The sequence below is a fragment of the Mercenaria mercenaria genome, chromosome 5 (assembly GCF_021730395.1).
Source record: "Mercenaria mercenaria strain notata chromosome 5, MADL_Memer_1, whole genome shotgun sequence".
NCBI lineage: Eukaryota > Metazoa > Mollusca > Bivalvia > Venerida > Veneridae > Mercenaria > Mercenaria mercenaria.
In genome coordinates, this window is record NC_069365.1 from 58,191,214 (window position 1) to 58,215,470 (window position 24,257).

Here is a 24,257-nt window from a genome sequence, read left to right on the forward strand (position 1 = left end):
CCTACTATGTTGGTTTTCTCATGGCATGGCTCAATTATAAAGAGCAGTTTAGTTTTTCAAACTATAGTGATAAGTTTGAATTTATCATGAACATATTTTCGACGGGGTTATTATCACTGCAGCCATTTTGGAAACAATATCTTATTTAATTGCAATTGATTTCATTTGGCAATTGGTTCTTGTATTACTAGCGTGAACCTTTCGAACCATTTTTGAAAACAAATACTTCTTCAAAATTTCTGTTGGCCAAAATTTATATGAAAAATAATTGTTTGACATAAAGATGAAAGATAATAAAGAATAGCCTACAGATATATTTATCTTCTAAATGATTCTTCTACTGCCCCTGACGTCCAGAACGATGTATAGTTGGTGCAAAAATTAGGCATGAATTTTCAAAAAATCGTGCTGCAGGATTATTGAATCAAACAGCAAGAGTCTAGTTGATACAAGGGAAAGATGTTATTTTAGATACTTGGTTACTCTGTGCAACATGCCTTATAAAACAGACTTGGTTATGGTGTATGCCTAACCCTGAAATAGGAGGATGGAATGAAAACGTGACTTCAGCCAGTCATTTTTTTAAACTACATCGTTATGTAACTTTGCAACATTGTAACAGGTTTAAATTCTCAAGGAATTCCAGGGCAGGTACCAGCGCGTTCCTTCATTATTTGTTTTCTCCTTGTTTTCTATTTGTTTCACTTCGTTTATGCATTTTTGTGTAAATTGTCTATCTGGCGACTTATTTGGGAAATCTTTCTATGCCGAAATGGCGTGCGCGAGGCTTATGCAACACATTTCGTTGTATCATTCTGGCGTTTGCGCTAACATGCTATAACCAGATTTTGAAAAATTCGTTATGTCGTCTTGGCACACGCAACGGTAAAATATCAAGGTGACACAAGGACACAGTAAGAGCGAGAAGAACGAAACATTTCATTTCATGCTGGCGTGCGCGTAAACGACAAAAAGTTCGTGTTGGGACATGTGCCAAGACGAAATAAAATGTTTCGTTGTTTCACGTTGGCGCTTGCACTGTTAACAAAGACTTCGTTGTGCCGCGTGGGCGTGCACGCAGCTTATTGTGTTGTCATGGCGTGCCACATTTTTTGTTGATGTCGCCTGAGCTCACGCGAAATTGAATGTTCCGTTCTTTTGTGTTCAATGTCTCATTATGGCACATTTATAATTTCGTTAGTCGCACACGCACATAACATTACATAACGAAACTTCTGAAAATCTGTTATGGCGCGCTAGCGCACGCGACAGGATGACAAGAAAGAGAACACGCCAATGTGACGAAATATCCTAAATTCTCCATATTTATCGCTTTCACATCCATACATACCTGCTGTAAGATTGTGTTTTGTGGGCATGCGTTTTTTAGAACGCAGTTACTCCTTTCATATTTAGCATTATTTCTAATTTAAGCAAAATGCTAAACTGAAATCAGTATGACTTCAAATGTTTGTCTGAAATGCGATTATTTAAACTGTTTCTGTAAACTTTAACATACTAGTATATCTCATTCTTTTCAGATTCACGACGTAAGAAGAATTATAAAATTGAGCTTTGGAAACGTCGCAACGGGAATGTTTCTTCGTTGTTATTCTTTATTCTTTTTCCCGGAAACTCCTGCAGTGAGAGGTCCGCCCTACGCATTGGATAACTTGGAATAACGTTCCTTGTATGGATGTTCCGACGTGTAGCCCGTCTCATAGCAAAGTCCTTGATAGTTGTCCGGAATTTACTACTGAAAATACTGTAGATCACGACGTTGATGGCCAGTGATAGATAATACAACAAGTGTGAGATGGACTGCATCGTGATTTCCAACGGCAATGTAGCAGCCACACTTTGTTTTTCAACGAATGCTAGAATCATGAGTCTGAACCGAACAGCGTGATGCGGCAAGTTCAAGATGAAGAAGGTGAGTGTCACAGCTAAAAGCATATTGGTAACCCTTGTCAATGGGCTTTCAGCGGTCGTTACAGAACATGTGCTCATCCTCCTACTGCGTCGCTTGCACGAAGCTATTGTTGTAGCAACTATAGCGGACGTCAGGCCTGTCATAATAGTTGATGGGACGATTAATGTCAGAACTGAGTCAATGTATACCATGATTTGGATAAAATCGTAATATTTTCTGTAAGGTGTGCACTGTTCCGCCATCGTCCAAAACGGAAAGTTGTAGATACTGAGGACCAGAGCGAGCAAAATGATCATAGAGATTTTCGCATTTGTTGTATTGCACATCTTCTTGACTAGGAATGGTCTGCATATTCGGATGTAATTTTCCGCCGTTACAAATACAACAAGCCAGACTGAAACACATCCGAAGAAGTAGGTGAAGAAAATCAGGGCTTGGCACAAACCGGGAACGCTACCAAGATGTAGGCCGTAAACTGAAGACGCCCAGATTGTAAGTAGCGTCGCAAGGAACCCGTTGTCAGAAATACTCCGTGCTGCGAGGAAAAGACTTGAAGAGTTGCCCCTTAAGACCTTATGTAGAAACACAAATGCTGATATGGTATTTCCAATAATACCAAAGATGCAGATTATTGGCACTGCATATTCTTCAACTACTGCAATGATATCTTCAGGTTCAGAAAGTGTGTAAGAATATATTGTTGACAAATTTGAAACATTTTGCTTAATAGGTGAGTCCTGTGTGTAGGTAGACTCCATTTTTGCGTCTTTGGTTACAGCTTCTGAAACAAATGCATACGATAAATGTCATTTAATGGTTCCTATAAAGATTCAGAATACCAGTAATAAGAATTCGACTTTCCGCAGAAGTCCAGTGACCACCAGATCTACATGAACACCACTTCGGCTGTCGTACTAGGAATATGGTAAGGCTTAAATACAATCCATTTTGAATGGTTAGTTGTTTATGAACCCGAATAATGAAAATAAACCAAAAAGAATTGTACTTCATGTCATTCATTAAAGCAGTGATTATTATTCCTATTGTTTTTAACCGTTTCTTTTCTATGAAACCACCAGATTGAATGACAAAATGGAAGTTTTTGTCGGTTGAACGGAAGCCAAATGTACCCAATTAGAGAATAAAGGTAATGACTGCTCGCATAATTTACAACTTTTGATTAATTAAGGTAATTATACATTTACCATGTAGAATTATTTGCCTTTAGGACTGATAAATAAAGCCGAACATTATTTTATTGACATTCAGAAAAAAACTCATAAGCGTTCTAACTTTATGGAATTCTATGCTGTATTTTGCTGTATTTTGTAAACACATACTATTGAAATTCAAAAATATATATATATATATATATATTGATAACGAATAGTTTTTATATGAGATTTATTTTATTTCAGTAAAAAGTCAAACGTATTATATCTCACCTTTATAAGCACATCCAAACAATCTTATTCCATCGTTAGACAATGATTCCACGTCTAGACTATGTGTTTGTTAGTTACAGATACTAACGTCATTTGCTCTCCAGCTGTGATGGTGACTCATGTTAATTCACCCATCATTCACAGAGTTTGATCTTTAAAGCTTGGAAAGCATAGTGTGTCAACATTAAAATGCCCCTATTGGATGTACGCACGTATTGCGTGTTTAATATAGTGACTAAAGGTTAGTGTTAGGTTTAACATAGGTTTAATAATATACATTCAATGCGACAGAGTTAATGCCGACCCAGGGGAGGCCGTCATCTGATGTTGTAAGAACTTGTGACCCGACTCATTTGCTTATTTGTTTGTGTTTGTAAAATTGTTATATATTCTTGTAAATATTGAATGAGCAATAAAATATGTTTAAACTACTGCCGACCCTGTATATCGGTTCCAAATTGTTTTAAAATCTAGATATTTATGAGTGAGGGCCATTTAATACACTTTTTCAATCTCATATAGAGAATTACCATTTCAGTCAGAACATATTTTGATGAACTATATCTTTCTCATTGACAATAAATTCTCTTTGCATCTAGGTAAAACTGAATCCATACTGTTTGGCTCTAAGCCCAAACTGAGGTCACAACCCAAATTAACAAAGTTTGTGATGGAGCCAAGCGCGTCAGTTAAGTATCTTTATGTATCTTGGTGACTCTTTGGATCAAGTTCATCATGTGATTTTATCCCTTGTCGAGTCATTAAAAGGTCACCTCAAGGTTTAAATTTGCGTATAGGAAACGTGAATATCTCACAAGGCATACTAAGAAACTTTAAGTAACGTATCTCATTCATTGGCATTTTGATTACATTTGATTACGCCAGCCCTGTAGTTTTTCGGCGAATGCCGTACTAAGAACGAATTCGTTACCTGGACCGGCCCATGCCATGTGATTTAAGATTGCAAATCAGACTACTTGATAACGCATTATATATAATTTATCAAAATGAAAGATTTATGCAACATTCCGCCTGATTGGAAGAGAGTGACTATTTTTTCACTCTGCTGATTATGCAACGCTGAGTGAAAGTCAGACAATGGTAGGGTGACTCCGGCCAAGAAAGTGAACTTTTTCTAGGGGTAACCCGGATCCAATTTCTAACAAGGCTTGTAATACTGAAATGTTTGTAAAAGTTTGTAGATTCTGAAAGTGCCGGCATAAATTGGCATAAATGGTGGCGAGCTGAGAATTCCAAGATGACGTCCAAGATGACTGCCATAAAATGAAAAAGGTGCTTTTTTGTAAAAAATAAGATTTTATTCATTCACTTTTAATGAAATAAATTGCTGTCATGTATTGTTTTGTAGAATAAATGCAACACAGCTTTCATGAATTATAAAACATTTAAATTGTTACATTTAAAGGTAAAAAAATGTCAAATGGTCAAATTCCTGCTAAAAATACAAATTTCATTATCACTGATTTGTAGTTTTGAAAATTAGAAGTTATAAATCCTTTCGAAATAATTGAAGGTATGGCACAAAATGACTATCTGATACAAAGAATGACAATTATTGGTGTTTAACAATAAAACTGTTGTAAAAGGTACTCATACCAATGTGACTTTATATGCGCATTACAAGCAGGTAAACAGAAAAGTACTTGAAGAAGTTGATACATATTGATACATGTGTCTTATTTTCTTCCTCAAGTTATGCAGGTATGAAAAACAAATGTTATGGTCAGTTTCTAGTTCTAAATTATGTTTTGTATTCCCCTAAGGATAGGGATTTTTTATCCATTATGAGGTCAGAACATCAGAATAGTTACATATTTGTTTCATTTACGGTAATTGTTTTAAATTCGGTATATTAGTAAGTTTATTTATATTTGTTATCATGGACACGGATAATGTATTATCCATAGACAAGTTTTCAATGTTATTCAATTATTGTGCGCATATTGCCTCAAGAAAAGAGTATATGTTTGCATTTATTTTACTGGTGACGAAAAACTAAAAGGCAGCGAGCCCAAAACTGCATTCTATTTCATATTAACCAAACTATTCTTTGAAACCTAAACATACGGGATGAGAATATGCAATTAAGAGCTCGCTACTTTTATAAGATAATAGATGTAAACCATAACTTATTTAAAATAAGAGAATTAAATTAAAAGCAAGTCAGAATTTAGTGTGATAAGGCCATGACTTTATTATTAAAAGTATATTATTTTTCAAGCATGTAAAAAAATTTAATATACAAAATGCTATACTGAATAGAAAACAAAATAACATATCTGAGAAAAAAGTATCGCCAGCTAAAATGCCAAGCGATATAATATATGCGCAAAGTGACAGCAGTATATAAATAAGCTCAGAATGTTGACCTGGCGAATGGCAGAGAGTCAAAATTCATTGCAAAAGAGAAAGCAAGGCAAAACAGCACAAAACTATATCTTGAAACGGTTTCCTATTAACTTTAAATATTGGCGTAAGATGATAGCCTGGCAAATTTACAAACATATGACACATACCGAAATGCACTTTAGTGTGTTGAGGGCCACTGCATATTTTATGAAAATAAAATAGACCCAAATAAGTGATGGGGGAAAGGAAGGTTTCATACAAATACTGCTTTCAAGTTTCAATAGCTTCCTTGATTGATAAATTAAAAATGTCAAGACCTACATCAGATAAGTGAACACCATCTGATCTAATTAAACCAGGCGTATCTGCAGTGATCTGACAATGCTTAATCCAACAACCGCCTAATCTAAAAACTTGTAGAGCTGCAGCACCGTTTACTCTTTTCCTACAGTCTTCTAGTCTTCCAACATAAATATTTGAAAGCCAGTTTAATCTAGGCAATATGTTTGACCAAATTAAAAGAGTTGTTGAACCAGCTAACTTGCGTATTTCGGACAGATCATCTCTTACTTGTTTTGTCAAGAAACCTTTTGGTATCTTACCAAGTGAGTTGCCGCCGCAGTGGATGACTATAGCATCTGGTTTGTACAGTCCGGAAGCTTTCTCGAGACTAAAGTAAGTACTTCTGGCCACATCATACCTCCTCTCGTGAACCATGAGACTTTGCAGTCTTTAAGGCCAAAGGAGCCTGTAGATCTGTAAGCAGCCCTTTTATTTGCCCAGTGTGGTATAGATGAGCCAACAATCCAGATAACTGAAAAATATTAATGAAAAGGCCAAAACACTGAATCACTAGCGGATATAATTAAGATATGTATGGGATGATCAACGGCCACTTTTCTTGATGATGTCATGCGGCACTCCTTGGGCATCTAGGTATGTTGCTGCACCTATACAGAAACTGTGTGAAAGTAATCTATTAGCTGGCAAACCTAAATGTACAATGCATTTTTAAGAACACTATTAAACTGGTATCTTGTTACTGGTCTCCCATTTAAGTGCGAAAACAAGAAAAGGCTACTTGGTTTAAATCTTATGTATTCCAGCCAGGCCTGTACTGGGCACAGTTTTGGAGTTTGCTTTTGTCGACAGAGTAATTACCTGAGGTGAACCACACTGATTATTTTTTGACTGAGTAAGTCGCAACTGTGTGAACAGTTTACTATTCGAACATGTAAATTTGGCGTTCACAGATCTTAACGGATGGCTGCAGTATGAAGGAGATGTAAGCACAAGTTCACTTACACGAAAAAGACCGAAAAATGCTACGAAAAACAAAGACATATAGTTTAGCTTCATACATTAAATACAAACTGATGGTAACACATCACAAAGTTTGCTTAGTATTTCAATAGTCAAAGGTAACCTGGGGTCTGATGTATGTCCTTTTCTTTTGAAGCCATCCACGATCTTTTTGAAATGAAATGAATTTGTAGGGGTCCAATTGTGCATTTTATGTTATTGCTGCTAGGTATGAACATGCTGTTTTAAATGATAAGCCTTTTTGAAATGCAAACCAAGCAATATAAAGGGAGACAACCCACTTTTGAACAGGCCATAAATACCCTATACCGTATGTACTACGAAATACTGTAAATGAGCGCAAGGCAGTCTGATAAGTTCTTTTTGTATTACTCGACAATCCTTCAGAAGCCAATGTCTTAGCTAACTACCAAAGATGTCCAGCAGAATTGATGGCACTTTTGCCGGAGTTCTGTCTGACCCTAGAGCCAAGGCTCTGAAACGCTGAAATTGGAACCTTGAAAGCGCATCAGAAATGCATTAGATATTACAGGAATATGCCTGCTTTTAAATAATATGTTAAATTCCAAACATTGAAGCACAAACTTTCTCACTAGAATCATAACTGTTTTTGATTTGCTTGTCATTGAATTTAGAATTTGAATTTAGAATATGGCAGACAGACAAATTGTCACATCTGAATAAACGTTTCCTATTCTGTAATTCTGAAGGCCACAGAAATACAGATGCTACTATCGGGAAGATTTCTAAAAGCGTAATATCTTCCGTTAGACCCTGTTTTAACCAAGATTCTGGCCAAGCTCCGTATGCCCATTTGTTGTTAAAGAAAATTCCATAACCAATGCCTGAGCTATCGGTAAACAGCTGTAAATCAGAATTGTTCAGCCAAGCTTTATCGTGGATAACTGAAACATCATTGTGATTGGATAAAAAATAGCCAGATTTTCAGATCCTCTTTCACCTCTGAAATTACCCTTAAATGATGATGTTTTTTCTGGAACCAAGCCAACTGTAAGATCAATGAGCTGTCTTAAAATGGTCTGCCTACTTGGATTGCTTTACAAGCAAACGAAAGACTGCCTATTTAAGACTGGTTTGGTGTAATGTTGCCTTTGCTTTGGACATTAAAACTTTGACTTTTTCTGTCAACTCAATGAGTTTATCAACTGGTTTTCTAATGACCATTTAAACAGAGTCCCGTTCCATGCCAAGGAAGGTTAAGACAGTAGTTGGATAAACAGTCTTATCAACAGTTAAAGGAACATTCAATTCAGGACACAGCTGGAAAAAAATATCGAGTAAAAACTGACAGTCTTTAGACTTTTCCTTCCCCCAGACAGAAAATCATCCAGATAATGCTTCACATATTTAGATTTCGCTTTTTCTTTACAGACCATTCCAAAAAACTGGAAAACTTTTCAAATGTTGCACATGAAATAGAGGCCCCAAACGGTAGACATTTTTCAAAATAATGTTTTCCTTGATGTTTGATACCCAGTAGTTCAAAATCTTCTGGGCTAATTGGTAGAAGCCGAAAAGCTGATTTGATGTCCGTTTTAGCCAAAAGGGCGTGATTATCAAGATCTAGAAGCATTTTAACAGCCTCATCAAAATGTGTGTACTGTACAGAACTAAGTTCTAAAGGGATGAAATCATTTACAGAAGCATTTTTAGGGAAACTTAAGTGATGAATTAGACGAAAATCGTCTGTGCCGTTTTTTCTACTAAACCTATTGGAGAAACTCTAAAATTATCAAATGGCGGACTATCATAAGGCCCCTCATTCTACCTGCTTCAATTTCTTTTGCCATTTTTTATTTTGGGATTATATCTGGATGCTCATATGCAGACTTTAAATTACGTGAAGAAAAGGAGGCTCTTGGATCAAAATAATGTAAAGAAAAACCATGTGAAAAACCATCAAGTAATTCTTTTGCAATGTCTTCATCTGGATAATTACTCCGTTCATTTTCCAGTGAAATAAGATTCAGAGGTGAATGACCTAATGTCAAATTTTTACTTTTGCCTAAATGCTGATTTTTGTTGGGGTACTGGTCTACCGCGAAAAGTATAGCACTTCAGTGTTGGATGTGAATTGCCACAATTTCAGCACACATGTTTATATTTACAATTTTGGGCATAGGGGCATTGGCATAAATTGTACTGTGTACAAACTCCCTGGCGTGTATTTGTAGTTACATTTGGCTGCGGTAAGCTTGGTGAATTACTTGAAGACTGAGCTGTCGGCATAGTCATTATCTTAAGCCATAAATCGCTATTAAGCACAGACCATTTTTGCAAGTGATTTTCTTGTCTCAGCCTAAACTGCTCGTCGTATGTCCTCCAAGCATAATCACGCCTTCGGAAATCTGCTTGGCGAATAGTGGTCATATTAGAGATAAGCTCAGAACAAACCTGTGGGTGCTAAATAATATATATATATCCATGAAAACAAGGAATGCGTCACACCATTGTTCAATACTTTTAACCTTTTCTATACCTTTTTGACGAGTTTCAATGTATCCCTCACTAGACAAAATGATAATAGGTAAGGGTAGATTTCAGTCTTGCATCATTGTAAGAATTTAACTCCGAAGAAGATTTAAAGAGCAAATTCAAGTTTATGTATTTTCCCGACCAGATTTGTTCTTTCAAGTGAAGAGGTATTTGAGCACTCACACTATCATTTGCTGTTGATATAATGGGGATATTAGCCTGCGATGCAAGAAATTCTGTCTGTTGGAATTGATTTTCAGGTACTAACCAATCAGGATTGCTCTGAGCGACAACATTCCTCCCTCTCCTACTTAAATCAAATGCATTTAAACATGACTCACCATGTTCAAGTAGAAAGTTGACCTCTTCATGACCACCATTGGCCGTGTCGTCTGTCTGAACTTCAGCAGATTGAAGCAAACTGCCGGACTGGTAGTTCTGGTGGTGCTGGTCGTGGTGGAGAGTTGTCCCTGTTGCCAGCACTTTGCAGGGCATTCTGCACCTCAGCCCTCCGATAGCACCCCTCGCTGGTGGCCTTTCTCGTTGTCTCCTTGGTGCCCTTTCCGCCCGCCTGCGTGCCCTCGCTCGTCTTTCCATTGGCATGATAAATTGTCAATTTGACAGTGACACTTCAGAGTTTCTGAAACTAAACAAGCAAAACAAAGGTTCAAACGAGCAAAACACTTGTAAATTTTTATACGAAACAGATAAACCACGCGACATCAATAATGCAACGTCAATTTATTGAGAGATGTTTCCTCTATAAATTCTGCAGCAAAAAATGGGCAGATTTACTGTTAAAATCCATGAAGAGCACAAAAATTGTTAACTGCGGCATACTCAAACCTAACGACGAATACTACACTGAGCGAGATGAGATGAGTAACAGAAACTGGTCATCACTGCAGAGATCACCTATAGCATAAGCGCTATCGGTCACCCAAAATAAATGCATTTATTTAGAAAGTTAACATAAATGAACAACTTGAAATATATCCACCTTGAAAGAGCATTATAAAACGTTTTTAAAACGTTTCGACGATATCACTGAAATAATTAAAGGTCTAATAAATCAGTTTTACAGGAGCTGAAAAAATAAACATCGTCATATTTTCCAAAAAAAAAATATATATTCATATTCGATTTTAAATGTCAAAACTGAAAACAAACTGACACTATTACCCTGCTTAAACGTAAGAAATATGCCATATATAAACTATTTCTTCAACCCCCTTGTTTAATAGTTGACTGATAACCTATCCCAGAAGGGGATATGGTAGGTTGACAAAAACGTCGCCCCTTTTTCGTTAGAGAAGTGTGGAGTGATAACAGCTCTGAGTACTTTTCACAGAACATTGATCATCTAGTAGTGTTCACGAGACTGTGAGTACTACTTACTGCGTAGTGTTCACGGTACTGTACTGTGAGTATTAGTGTTCACGGCACCGTGAGTACTGCTCACTGAGTAATGCTCACATTACCATGAGTACTTCTCAGTGCGTATTGTTCACATTACCGTGAGTATTGCTCACTGAGTAGTGTTCACATTACCGTAAGTACATTCACGGTACTGAAGTAAGGCTTACTGAGTAGTGTTCACGGTACTGTGAGTACTGCTCACTTAGTAGCATTCACGGTAGGCTACTATGAGTACTGTTCACCGAGAATGAACTTATTAATAAGAACATGTTTTTGCATAAATACTTTTGAAATCTGAAAATTGTCCTGAAATCATTATTATGCTAAATATATATTTTTATCTATCCGACATTTGAGTTTTATGATTATTTGACATTTTGACCTTTAATCTGCATAATAACTTTAGGCACTTTATGTTAAAATGATACTCATAAAATCTGACATATCGTAGTAAAATATTAAATAGAAAAAATAATTAAAATTTATATGCAAATGTAGACATGATGGTGTGTTTAAACATTGTAGTCATCATTACTTTTGCAGTGGCCATTTTGGACGCCATCTTGGATTTCTCAGACCGCCACCATTTATGCTAATTTATGCCGTCAGCCTGTTGATATTCAATCCTTTACTAACATGTTGGTATATAACTTACCTTGTTAAAAATTGGGTCCGTGTTCAACTTTTTGAATGGCCCTACCACAAAGCGTTTATCCTTAAGGTATTAGAAGCGTAATAGAGTACCTCCTTTTTGAAGAGTTTTCAATTCCTACCATAAACCTACTTTTACTGCATTCCTCATGGGGGCGTAGGTTCAAGTCCTACTGGGACAAAAAATTTTTACCTTAGTTTCCTTTTTTTCTAGTAATTTTTTACTTCTTTCAAGACTTATAATTGATTTATTGTACAAAAATGGAGAGAAAAAATAATTTGACAAGCGATTTCTTGTTGTTCTACGTAAATTTACTACTTAAACAGAAGGGGTAGAGTTACACATCTTTAAAAATATTGAGTGACATGCGGTAAAAGTTCTCTAGTTTGCTTTCACTCTTTAGATTACATATCGTGGAAGAAATTTAGGTAGCTTTTACGTTTGCCCCAAGGTTATTTTTGAATCAAGTAAGCAAATTTCAATACAGAAACACAGGAATCGACCTTATTTTTTCAATGTTGAAGTTAGAATTCTGTCTCATTAATTCCGTTTACTTGAGGCACCCTAGAAAAAAAAAGATATTGACGTTTTTATTAATTTGTGTTTTATAATTGTTTACCAATAGTTTGATGTTTCTTTTATTAAAATTAATGGTAAAATGAGTTCTCTGCCAACGTTTTGGATAGTGGCCAGTGGCCATCACTTTGAAATTTGTCTTTACTTGAGCTTGAGGAGATACCATAAGTTATACAAAATCTATAAAAAAAAATGGCACGGTAAAAGTTGTTTAAAAAAATGCAAAACAGTGCAAAACAATGTCACCTTTAAGAATATACCAAGCAAATGCCATTTTGTAAACATTACTATTAGGCATCTAATACCTTAATGACGCTGTTAACAGTTTTAAAGCTAGGTTTCGCTCAGTATATTTAAAAAGAATATTGATATATCTGAAAAATGATATGTAAGTTTAATAAATATAATTATAAAAACCTGTTCAAATACCAACATATATTAGTTTGCAGAAGAAACTGAATACTGTCTGCGTATCACATTAATAAGTACGGTGCCCCTAAAGTGACATGTTACGCACTTTTTTCCACTTAGGTAATGTGAAACTTTTTTTATTTCGTTTAAACGAAATCATTTCGTTTTAACGAAATAACTATTTCGTTTAAACGAAATCATATCATGTTAACGAAATAACTATTTCGTTTAAACGAAATAACTAATTCGTTTAAATGAAATAACTAATTCGTTTAAACGAAATAACTAATTCGTTTAAACGAAATAGTTATTTCGTTTAAACGAAAGGTTATTTCGTTTAAACGAAATCATTTCGTTTAAACGAATTAGTTATTTCGTTTAAACGAATTAGTTATTTCGTTTAAACGAAATAATAGTTATTTCGTTTAAACGAAATGATTTCGTTTAAACGAAATGATTTCGTTTAAACAAAATAGTTATTTCGTTAAAACGAAATGTTTTCGTTTAAACGAAATAATTATTTCGTTTAAACGAAATGATTTCGTTTAAACGAAATAAAAAAGTCTAACATTACCAAGTGGAAAAAAAGTGCGTAACATGTCACTTTAGGGGCACCGTAAATAAGCGATTAAGGTCTTCCAGGTAGAGAAGTGACTTCCAGACCACTGCTATAATTATTCGCAGTAGAATAAACGAAACAATCTTGCACACCTACGCAACCTTTGTGAAAAATTAAGGTAGTTCTGCACGTTTGCAACGAAATTTTTTCTACAATGTAGAATTTGATTAAACTCTGATTTTTCAAAACTTCATAATATACCTAGAAAATTTAGCAAATAAAAAAGATAGGGTCGTGTGCTTGATTTTTTGCTAGACTGATTTGAAAAATTTGGACCTCATGCAATATTTCATAATGGGAGTCTATGGGAAAATCATAACTTTCATAACATTTTCAAAAATAGAATTTTTTCTACAATGTAGATTTTGATGAAACTTCACACGGTTGTTAATAAACATATGGCCTTTAATTTGGTGAAATAAAATATATAGGTCCGTGTGCTTATTTTTGAAATATGTGATCATGATTAAAGTGAACCGGACATTTCACGCTAATTTTAAGACATTATTTTGATTTTTTAACGTGCCATATGTTTTAATATCATATTTTGACTTTAGAAATATAGCAACAGTGCCTTTGTAATAAATTTACTCACAGGTTTCGATTAAGTCATAAACTGATTTTCATTTCCGTACGCCGAATCCAGGCTTTATTCTACGTTTTCCGGATAAATGACGTTACGCTATCACTTTCGGTTTTTCAAACGTGCAGAACTACCTTAAAAGAGAACCATTTAAATTGTTAATGTTGGTGTTTAGATTTTCTTTTTGCAAAATGTTAGATAGATGATAGAATAACACAAATGATATGAAAATCTCATAAACTTCTTGTCTTACTACAATTCGCCGACCATCTCTTTAGATACTACTTATTTCTCATTTTCTTCATGCAAAGCATGTATGATTACCATCGTGGAAATACAAAAGAAAACAGTTATTTTGTGGCGCGTTTTTAATCACTGTATGGTAACTACACGGTAGACGTGTGTTTGGATCTGTCCAATATGGCCGCTCAAATAAAAAAAACAATGGAACTTCATGTAAGTTCTTGAAGATATTTACTATGCCTTGCTATGTTTCGTTACCAAGCTTTGTTCAGTAATCGCGGTAATGTCTTAAGAAGTAATCGCCGGACTGATATGGCGGTCGGAATCATATTTAGCATAGATATATCTTATTAACTCATTGAAATTGTCCAGTTTTCGGTCAGATGTTCCGGAATTTCATTTTTATTACCTGTTAAATTGAAATATTTGGACTAAATGGATGTAAATATACTCTGTGATATGTACAAATTACCTAAAAATCAAAAGGACCCAATACGCATTGTGTAGTCAAAACATGAATGTAACGGTTTGGATAACAAGTGTACACCGGTTCGGATGACTTAATCATCTCGAATGTTTGCGGTTTGGACTAATAGTTTTAACTGCTAATTTTGAAATACCGTTTGTTTCTAAGTAATGTTTTCATATTTTACAATAGTACATGTTCAAATATATCTTCCGGCATGCCAAGCATGGTCATCAAGCATTTATTTTAGATTATTTTAAATATATATTCTTATAAAATAGGTATGTATACTATAAAGAAATACACTCATATGTTCATCAATATGAAGGCTGTTACGGTTAACAATTTTGAAATCAATAATTTTTGAAATGAGTATACATATATCCTTGCAGACAACCATGAAAAAAATGTGTTAAAACTGAGTAAATGATCTATTCATGCTGAAGACTGCTTCAGTTCGGTAGACATTGACGTACACCTCACAAGTGATATATGCGTTAGCACTTGCCCAAATGAACATCCTCGTGGAAGCCATGCTCCATGATCTGCCGGAAATACGTTAAGCGACAAGTTTAATATATAGTGTTTAATTAACACACGACTTGTATACCTTATCACCTTCCTGTATGTACAAACAAGTTTATACCCTAGTGGTGATTATGTCAATGACAGTTCCAAGGCGACGCCCAGATGATTGTTTGTTTCTTTCTTCTACTTTACAAAACTAATGCATTATAGTTTGTCTTTATATTTTGAGAAATTTAAATAATGTACACATCCATACATACACTGCCGTAGGGTTCAGTTTCAAGAGGTTTTGATCTTACAAGTACATCGTGGTATTTCCTATTGAAAATGTTTCCCATTTAAAAAAAAATCTCAAGTGTAGCAGTGAAATTTTCCAATCTAAAACACCAGTGGGAGAGGAATGGCCACGGAAAGCAATGGTCAACACCAATCTTCGTTGGAAATTCAGACGCACATGCCTAGTTCTACATGAGATAGGCTGCGACTGCATGAATACATAATATTGTTAGTTAAGCAAGATAGTTAGTTAAGTAGTTAGGCCCCATTAAAAGCTTTGTTTCCTGTCTTCTGATCTCACATTTCAAACAGAGCTTTTAAAAGGAACGATTCACTGATAGTGCCAACAAAGATCAGCTATTCAAATGCTATGTCACTAATAAAAGCTAACTGAATGAATAAATGACATAAACAAGTACAAAAGGACCAACACTTTTGGTAAGACGTATGATTCAGTTATAGATTTTTCCAATCTTCTGATGCTAAATAAGATACCTACTTACATACATGAACTTAACCATAAGTTTTAAGTCAATATAGCGGCACAATTTCATTGAATTAGCAGGAGATTCTTGGAGCCTGTGCACTGCATGTCTGATCATTATAGAGTAAATAAGTGTTTGAAGTTTCATTTCATTCTTAAAAGTAATAAATGAAGTTCTTGCTTACATACCAAATAGTACTCGAGTACCAAAGCTAAACCAGTATTTCTTAGCTAAAGGAAGAATGAATTTTAAGTCAGACTTGCAGACTCTTACTTTGTATGTTAGATCATCACGGAGATGTGTGAAGTTTTGATTCACTGTAACTATTAATTATTGAGATACTTTCGTAGGTACAAAAAAGTTACAAAACTCAATTTTGTAAATCAGGAAAAGGGTCATACCTTTGTACAAAGCAAACTAGAATAATGGAACATGTATATTTCATATCAGATCCTCACATTGAACAACCTATTTTCAATAAATTCCCAGTAGTCATTACTGATATAACATCTTAGAAATAATTAACAAAGAGCATGCCGAAGCTGACGAACGGACGTGAACAATAGCCTTTCGTATTCTTCAAGTAGTCGAGATAAATAATCTTTTGGAATGGTGAAACAAAACAATGTTTTAAGGGGTTGCTTGTAAATGGTAGAGGAAAAGGCAAACAAACGTTCGTTATTATTATTATTATAATTATTATTATTATTGGCCTTTTTTTCTAAGCATTTACTAATTCCTCTTCTAAACAAGCAGTTGACAAATAGGATAAACAAATGAGTATTTATAAAGAAAAGAAATCAAATTACCTGGCAGATGGCAGGGCTTCAAAAACGAACAAATTTGATATCTAACCAACCTGACACTCAAACGTACTTACGCTGCTTTTTGGTAAAGTCGTTTTATCATACATATCAGGTTATATAGTTATATAGTGATTCATTTTGAAAATGTTCTCGGAAATAAATTCGTTATAAAACCTAACACATTATTATGCACCGGTAACAAAAATAATTACAGTAAGTACAGTGTTCGTTTATACACAGTTCTTCCTTTTACCTTAGATATTTAGTTTTATTTTTTTTTCTTTAGATTTTACGCAGTCCTCATAAAAAGTTACCTCTGATATCCCAGAAATAATTGAAAAGAGATAGATGTGGTTTTATACTTTGATACCGGTCTATCGTGCAGGAATGTGAATTAAGTTGCGATCCAAACCGGTGCATACACTAATTCCAAATCGTTAACAGTTTTTCATTTACCATTTACTTGTATTCAAACCGTTACACACTTGATACATGTGATTGACTTTGGGTGGTACTGTTTCGCAAATATACTATACTTTTAGTTTAGAGACCGATGACAAGATATGTGACAATGTTTTTTCTTTCTTCTAAACTCATTTTTCTGACGATACAGTTACAAGACTTTTTATAAAATCATTTAAAAGCTTCGTTTTCGCTTCTTGATTGCCATAATCTGCATGTTTTTATCACTTACTAACTTGAACTGACATGATTTGATCTTTTTATATCGAATAACTGGCACCTTAGAATGAAAAACTGAAAACATAGTAATTTTTTATGTACAAAGATGTGTTAAATCTTACAAAATATCGAAACTTACGTGATGTTTTTGACATTTTTTGCTCGGGAGAGGCCATATTGGACAGTTCCACGGCCACCCTTGTAGTTACCATACAGTGTTAATGTCTTAATCACTTTCCAAGGACAGTTATCACTTGGAACAGACTCCCAGCCAGCGTCGCTGAGGGCCCCTCTCTGGTATCATTCAAGAGGGAGCTGTCGTCCCAACCCTTCTAAGGGGATCTGATGCCTTACTACTACACTCCCAAATGACGAGTAAATTGTGTCGATGGGGTGTAGTGGTTTGGTACACTGCTTTTTGTCGTTCTTTTAACTATCTGCAACTGATTTCTTGACCGTATTTCTTAAAGTTTTCTTTTCTTACTTTTACTCTGTATGTTTCTTTTCTTGCGCACCGTTACATCATAGTCAAAGATGATAGAATAACATACAACGTAGATGTAAATACTTTATTAAATTAATGTAGTAGTATGCACAGTACTTGATGTATTAAGGTGAGTTTAAACCACACTTTGTTTCTTTAGTGTAAGATAGTTATTGTTCTATACTGAAAAGAGAATGACTGAATAAGTTTGCAGATGAAGTTGTGAAAACACATTAATTCAGGGAGGACCTACATTGTCCACCTGTCATCTTGTAGAATAGCTGTATTATACCAATATTGTCAGAATGATTTGCACGAAGTTCATGTGCAGGTGGGGGGGGGGGGAGTAGGTCACTAGGTCGTGGTGGGTCTTTAAATACTGCAACTTTAAGACTGCTTGAGTAAAACGAGATTATGGCCTTGGGAAACCTATACATATATAGGTTCAGTAAATTGATGTTCTGGATTTTCGGGAGGATCATCAGTCTTCGCGCAGCCCAGTGACATAGCTGGATCCGAACCATATATATTTGGTACAAAGATTGAGGAGACCTCCGTGAATGTTAAAATGAATCAAAATGTTAAAATGAAGTCGTATGGGATGGCATGTGCTTTTACTTAAAGCAACCTCTCTAGCTCAAACCACACTGGGATCTATGTTCAGAATACTGAACTAGGTCTGTCAAAGTTTGGACATTTGATAAGACTATGGAAAAGTTTGAACATGCAATGTTGTTATAGTTGCTGACATAGAGGTTCAAGCAAGCTACTAGTGCATGAGAAGTGAGAATCTTATAAGAGTTCAAACATCGCAGCGCTACTAAATGGCACTGTAATCGAGAAATTTGTCTCTTTGATACCATATTTTGATGGTAGTGTATATTTTGTTTTCTCAAAAACGACTGAATTGTGTCGCTTACCAGGTTAAAGAGTAGACAGTTGGCTTTACAATAACATCCTACATAAGAAGCTGGCTTTTCTGTGTCAGAATTGATTCGTAACCTGTTAGGACCACGTACCAGCAAATTTGCCGAAAATATGCACCCTTCGAATAATGAATTTATTATTCTGTTAAATATAAAAATTGTAGGTGAAATCACACTGATATTTATAATCCTTATTACAGAATTACCAATTCAGATCACTTTTTTTGTTTAACATCTGACAGCAAATACCGCAAACAATCGTTCGCGGAGTGTACTTCAGTATTTTAAAATATCAGTTTTGTAGGGGTGCATGTTTGCCCTGGTCACTGGTCATACTTTCAGTCTGCAATGATACTGTAGGATATATGAGCCGTGCCATGAGAAAACCAACATAGTGGCTTTGCGAGCAGCATGGATCCAGACCAGCCTGCGCATCCGCGCAGTCTGGTCAGGATCCATGCTGTTGGCATTCAAAGCCAATTGCAATCAGAGAAACTGTTAGCGAACAGCATGGATTCTGACCAGACTGCGTGGATGCGCAGGCTGGTCTGGATCCATGCTGATCGCGAAGCCACTATGTTGGTTTTCCCATGACACGGCTTATATGTTTAATGTATTCTCATTATGCTCCTTAAGACTTCTATAATTTAAGACGTGTTTGTCGAGAAACATTTAAGTAATTCTGACTTTGATATGTGTATTTTTGTATAAATGTTTCATTATAAATTGACTGTTTGATTGTGTACATGTATCATATGTATATGAAATTAAATTGAAGGCCATACTGGAAATAAGTTTTATAATATTTGTATTTGTATACATAGTAAGTAACCTTCAGAAAATAAAGTTGTTATCCTATCTTATCAGAATGCTCTAAAATGATTAATTACATCCAATGCTTCAATGATGATACTGTTTATATTTATATCAAAATCAACTGTTACTTTTTCATTCTGCAATGCAAATTACTATCGTGCACGTTTTCTTTCATGTCCATACAATGAACATACACTGTACTTAAACTAAATTGTCACAATTTATCAACTTACCTTCATGCGTTCAGCTATTTTCGTTTTTGTAAATGTCAATTGCCTAAAACTCTTCTTGAAATTTATGAAGGCTGACATATGTTTTACTGCAGCGTGTAGAATACATCCGTTTTCATATTTAAGTACAGGATAATTTGAAACTTTAAATTCTTGAAAATTTATGGGTTTTAGAAATACGGTCTACTTTTTACTAAGGCTGTTGTCCCCAGTGGAGAGCAGGCGCCCTTCGTGCTTTATGATTATTTTGAATTTAGGATTGCTGTTTCGCATGTTATTGTCAATTATAATGCACTATTGCATTGAATAAGGTTGTATACCTTGTTACCAGGGAAAAGTCAAATTAGCTGAACCGTAGCAATTTATTGTATTTCGTGTAATTTAATGTTTTACCTGCTACAATCTCAATTTCGTTTATTTCTGTCCCTTCAAGTACAATTTTTATCCAGGTTTGAAGTAATTGACCCTCCAAAGGTATTTCATATTGAAAAAAAAAGAAGGAAAATATGGTTATTTAACACTTTTCAGTATATTTTGGTTTCACTGTTATCCGTAGAAGTCTGCGTTGTTGATAACTTTACTAGACTAAGTATGCACGTTATCTTTCTAATATAAGCTTAAAATATATATGTCGCGGGGCTCGTGTCTCCATGGTAACACATTTTCTCTCATTTTTAAAAAACTATATATGGGCTTTTCGACAGCAGTGCCATTTGTTTAATTCTGTTAATGACCAACATCATTCAGAGATAGGTTAATGATTTTTTTTCAGAAGAATGAATATGCAAACACATTTAGTTTGTTTTAAACATTGTCGTAAATCGTCATGTTAGCTTCCGGTTGGGTATGCACACATACAAATGGTGAGATGGTAAGGTATACTACCTCCCTTATACAAAATCTAACATCTGATATCGTTGAAGGATTCATATCCAGTGTTTGAATACGCCAGCAACAGCAAGGAATCCTTCAACGATATAGCGTATTACATGAATGCATATTGACTCCCTGGCTTAAGTATGTTATAATACTAATAGGCCTGTAAAAGTATAAGGTTTAAACAGGCATCTTATAGAATAAAGCAACGTACATTTCAACATTTAACTTTATAACCACTAGTGTTTCAAAAGCGAAAAGTGGGGTTATAAAATAACAAAACCACGAACGGAACATTTTCTGGAAATACAGATATCATTATAAAATGAAAGAGGAAAGGAGTCTAAAATAGGTACTCTAACTCAAGCTGAAACTGTGAGGAAATTATTTATCCTGTTGTCACAATTAACATGTACTTTAAATAACACTCACATGAAATACTAATCACTAACACATATACAGGTTTTCTGGCAAATACTTTTCTTTGGAGAATAATTGCATCTGACTGGACATGGTAACAGCTACATAATGTATGACATGCATAAAAAACACTAAAAAGCTGTGAAAAACAGTTTCAAATATATATATATTATAGAAGAAGATGATTATTTAACATTCAAAGTAGTGTTTCAAAAGAATAACTTAAAGTTATAAAGAGTTAAATTATGAATAACTCATTGTCTGAGAATACAAATCATTAGCAAACGTAAATGGTAGGGAGGGTGTTATACAACTAAGTGTTTGTTGCCATATTTGACCCGCATCATGAGAAAACCAACATAGCGCATTTGCTACAAGCAAGGATCCAGACCAGCCTGCGCATCCACGCAGTCTGGTCAGGATCCATGCTGTTCACTATTAGTTTCTCTCACAGTTTTTGTCTTTCCAGAAAGTTTTGTTTTATAATGACATATCGCGCTAAAATGTAGTGCTGTAAAATGCGAAGAATTTGCGTGGTTAGAATCGAAATAATAAATATGTTCCAATAATTTTATCAGTTAATAAAATATGGGCAGTCGTTTGGATGCGAATACGCACTCGTGATTTAATTATTACGCATCCGAACTCCTGCCCATATTTTATTAACTGATAAAATATAGGCACATATATATTATTTCTTAAGTCATATATAATCCTTATTACAGAATTACCAATTTAGATCATTTTGTGGTTGATATCTGAAGGCAAATATCGCTCACAATGGTTCGCGAACTGAAACTCAGTATTTAAAAATAATTATATCAATTTTGTAGGGGTCCATGGTCGCCCTCGACGGTGTCCTGGTCACTGGTCATACTTTCGGTAGTTGATGTATAATCTCCAATGATACTGTAGGATATATGTTTAATGTATTCTCAAAATGCTATAAAATGATTTATTACATCCAATGCTTAAATGACGATACTGTTTATATTTATGAAGACTGACTGTAACCTTTATTATTCTACAATGCAAATTACTATCGTGCACGTTTTCTTCCATGTCCATGCATTTATCTATTTCTTATTTCATATTTCCAGTGAACATACACTGTACTTTAAATTGTCACAATTTGTCAACTTAGCTGCATGTGTTAAGCTATTTTTGTGTAAATTTCAATTTCCTAAAACTATTCTTGAAATTTATGGAGGCTGTCATATGTTTTACTGCAGCGTGTAGATATAATCCATTTTCATATTAAGTACAGAATATTTTGAAACTTAGGAATATATGACTTTAAGGAATACGATTTACTATTTACTAAGACAGTTGTCTCAATTGACCAGCTGGCGCCCTTGATGCTTTATGGTCAGAGACCACCAATTCAAAAAAGTACAGGGAACTTACTGGGAATGAGGTAAGTGTATACCTGGGAATAAGGTAACGTCTGTGCGTTCTAATTGGTCAGTCGTGTAAACAAACCCCAGAAAGTGATTATTTTTTCAAAATTGATATTTTTTCACTGCATTAATTTTACAGTATTTTATTATACATTTTGACAAAATTTGCTACATTTTATGTGTATTGAAAAAAAGTTTTATCAAATGAATTTCTCCCGCCATGCCAATGATGTAAACAGGGGGTCATCTCATTCACACGAAAATTACTTAAATAAAGTATCACTATTCATGTTTTTCGTCCAATGCAGATAACTGAAATTTTCACGAAAAATTACAATCTGACGACGACAGAGACTGAGTCTGGGCATATAAATCGACGATACCTCAGTAAACTGTCCATATCTTTCTTAAAACTGAACATTTCTGGATGAAACTTTGTAAGACATTTAGTATTGGATCATGTTTCACAATATCACTGTAAAATTGGAAAATGTGATACGAAATATTCATCTATAGGTCAGAGACCACCAATTCAAAAAAGTACAGGGAACTTACTGGGAATGAGGTAAGTGTATACCTGGTGTTCTGGGACTTGGATCAACTCAGTGACTAAACGAGAGATGCACCTTTACTCTTTTATTTCTCTAGATATAGCGATTCTCTGCAAATAAAAACATACAAAAAACATTCATACAACGCTCACCAATTATACATATACTCATATAAACAACAGATGTACTTTTGAACATACTTCACATCAACAAAGCTTGCACTATCCAATCATTCAGAAAATAAAATTTAAAGTCTATATATTCATTTTATGTTATTTAACAAATTCAATATCATAACTTCGAGTTCAATAATTACGCTTTGAATAAATTAACAGTATTTAGTTACCGAATTTGGTCTCTTACTCATCAAGTCTCATCAGAATAATTAATGTCCACAGTTAACGTTCAGTTCAGTTAACGTTTCAAAGTCTGGGCGGAAGTATAAACAAGTATGACGTTGACGTCAACGAACGCCGCAAATTATCACGTGGCTGAAGACGCCAAACAGACGTCAAATAAATAGCGTCAGATACAACAAATATTAGAAACTACATTTATGTTTCTAACACCTGGGAATAAGGTAACGTCTGTGCGTTCTGATTGGTCAGTCGTGTAAACAAACCCCAGAAAGTGATTATTTTTTCAAAATTGATATTTTTCACTGCATTATTTTACAGTATTTTATTATACATTTTGACAAAATTTGTGTATAAGTTTAAAGTGAGATAAAGAGTTTTCAATTCCTACCATAAACCTACTTTTACTGCATTCCTCATGGGGGAGTAGGTTCAAGTCCTACTGGGACAAAAAATTTTTACCTTAGTTTCCTTTTTTTCTAGTAATTTTTTACTTCTTTCAAGACTTATAATTGATTTATTGTACAAAAATGGAGAGAGAAAATAATTTGACAAGCGATTTCTTGTTGTTCTACGTGAATTTACTACTTAAACAGAAGGGGTAGAGTTACACATCTTTAAAAATATTGAGTGACATGCGGTAAAAGTTCTCTAGTTTGCTTTCACTCTTTAGATTACATATCGTGGAAGAAATTTAGGTAGCTTTTACGTTTGCCCCAAGGTTATTTTTGAATCAAGTAAGCAAATTTCAATACAGAAACACAGGATTCGACCATATTTTTTCAATGTTGAAGTTAGAATTCTGTCTCATTAATTCCGTTTACTTGAGGCACCCTAGAAAAAAAAAGATATTGACGTTTTTATTAATTTGTGTTTTATAATTGTT

At 34.6% G+C, this 24,257-nt stretch overlaps 1 protein-coding gene and 1 long non-coding RNA gene across 3 annotated transcripts; both read right to left on the reverse strand.

Moving 5' to 3' along the window:
- LOC123559055 (galanin receptor type 2-like) lies at positions 1-3,278 on the reverse strand. The gene has a single exon (XM_045350874.2). The coding sequence runs from the start codon at positions 2,689-2,691 to the stop codon at positions 1,561-1,563; it is 1,131 nt and encodes a 376-aa protein (XP_045206809.1). The 5' UTR covers positions 2,692-3,278; the 3' UTR covers positions 1-1,560.
- A 1,664-nt stretch (positions 3,279-4,942) lies between these two features.
- On the reverse strand, positions 4,943-23,576 carry LOC123559056 (uncharacterized). 2 transcript variants are annotated; one of them, XR_006687873.2, is made up of 4 exons: positions 23,362-23,576; positions 23,042-23,125; positions 9,909-10,213; positions 4,943-6,562 (listed from the first exon to the last, which is right to left on the reverse strand). It is a non-coding gene; the product is annotated as an uncharacterized LOC123559056 (long non-coding RNA). The 2 variants fall into 2 exon arrangements; XR_006687874.2 differs by having other exon boundaries at positions 23,020-23,125.
- Positions 23,577-24,257: the final 681 nt, after the last annotated feature.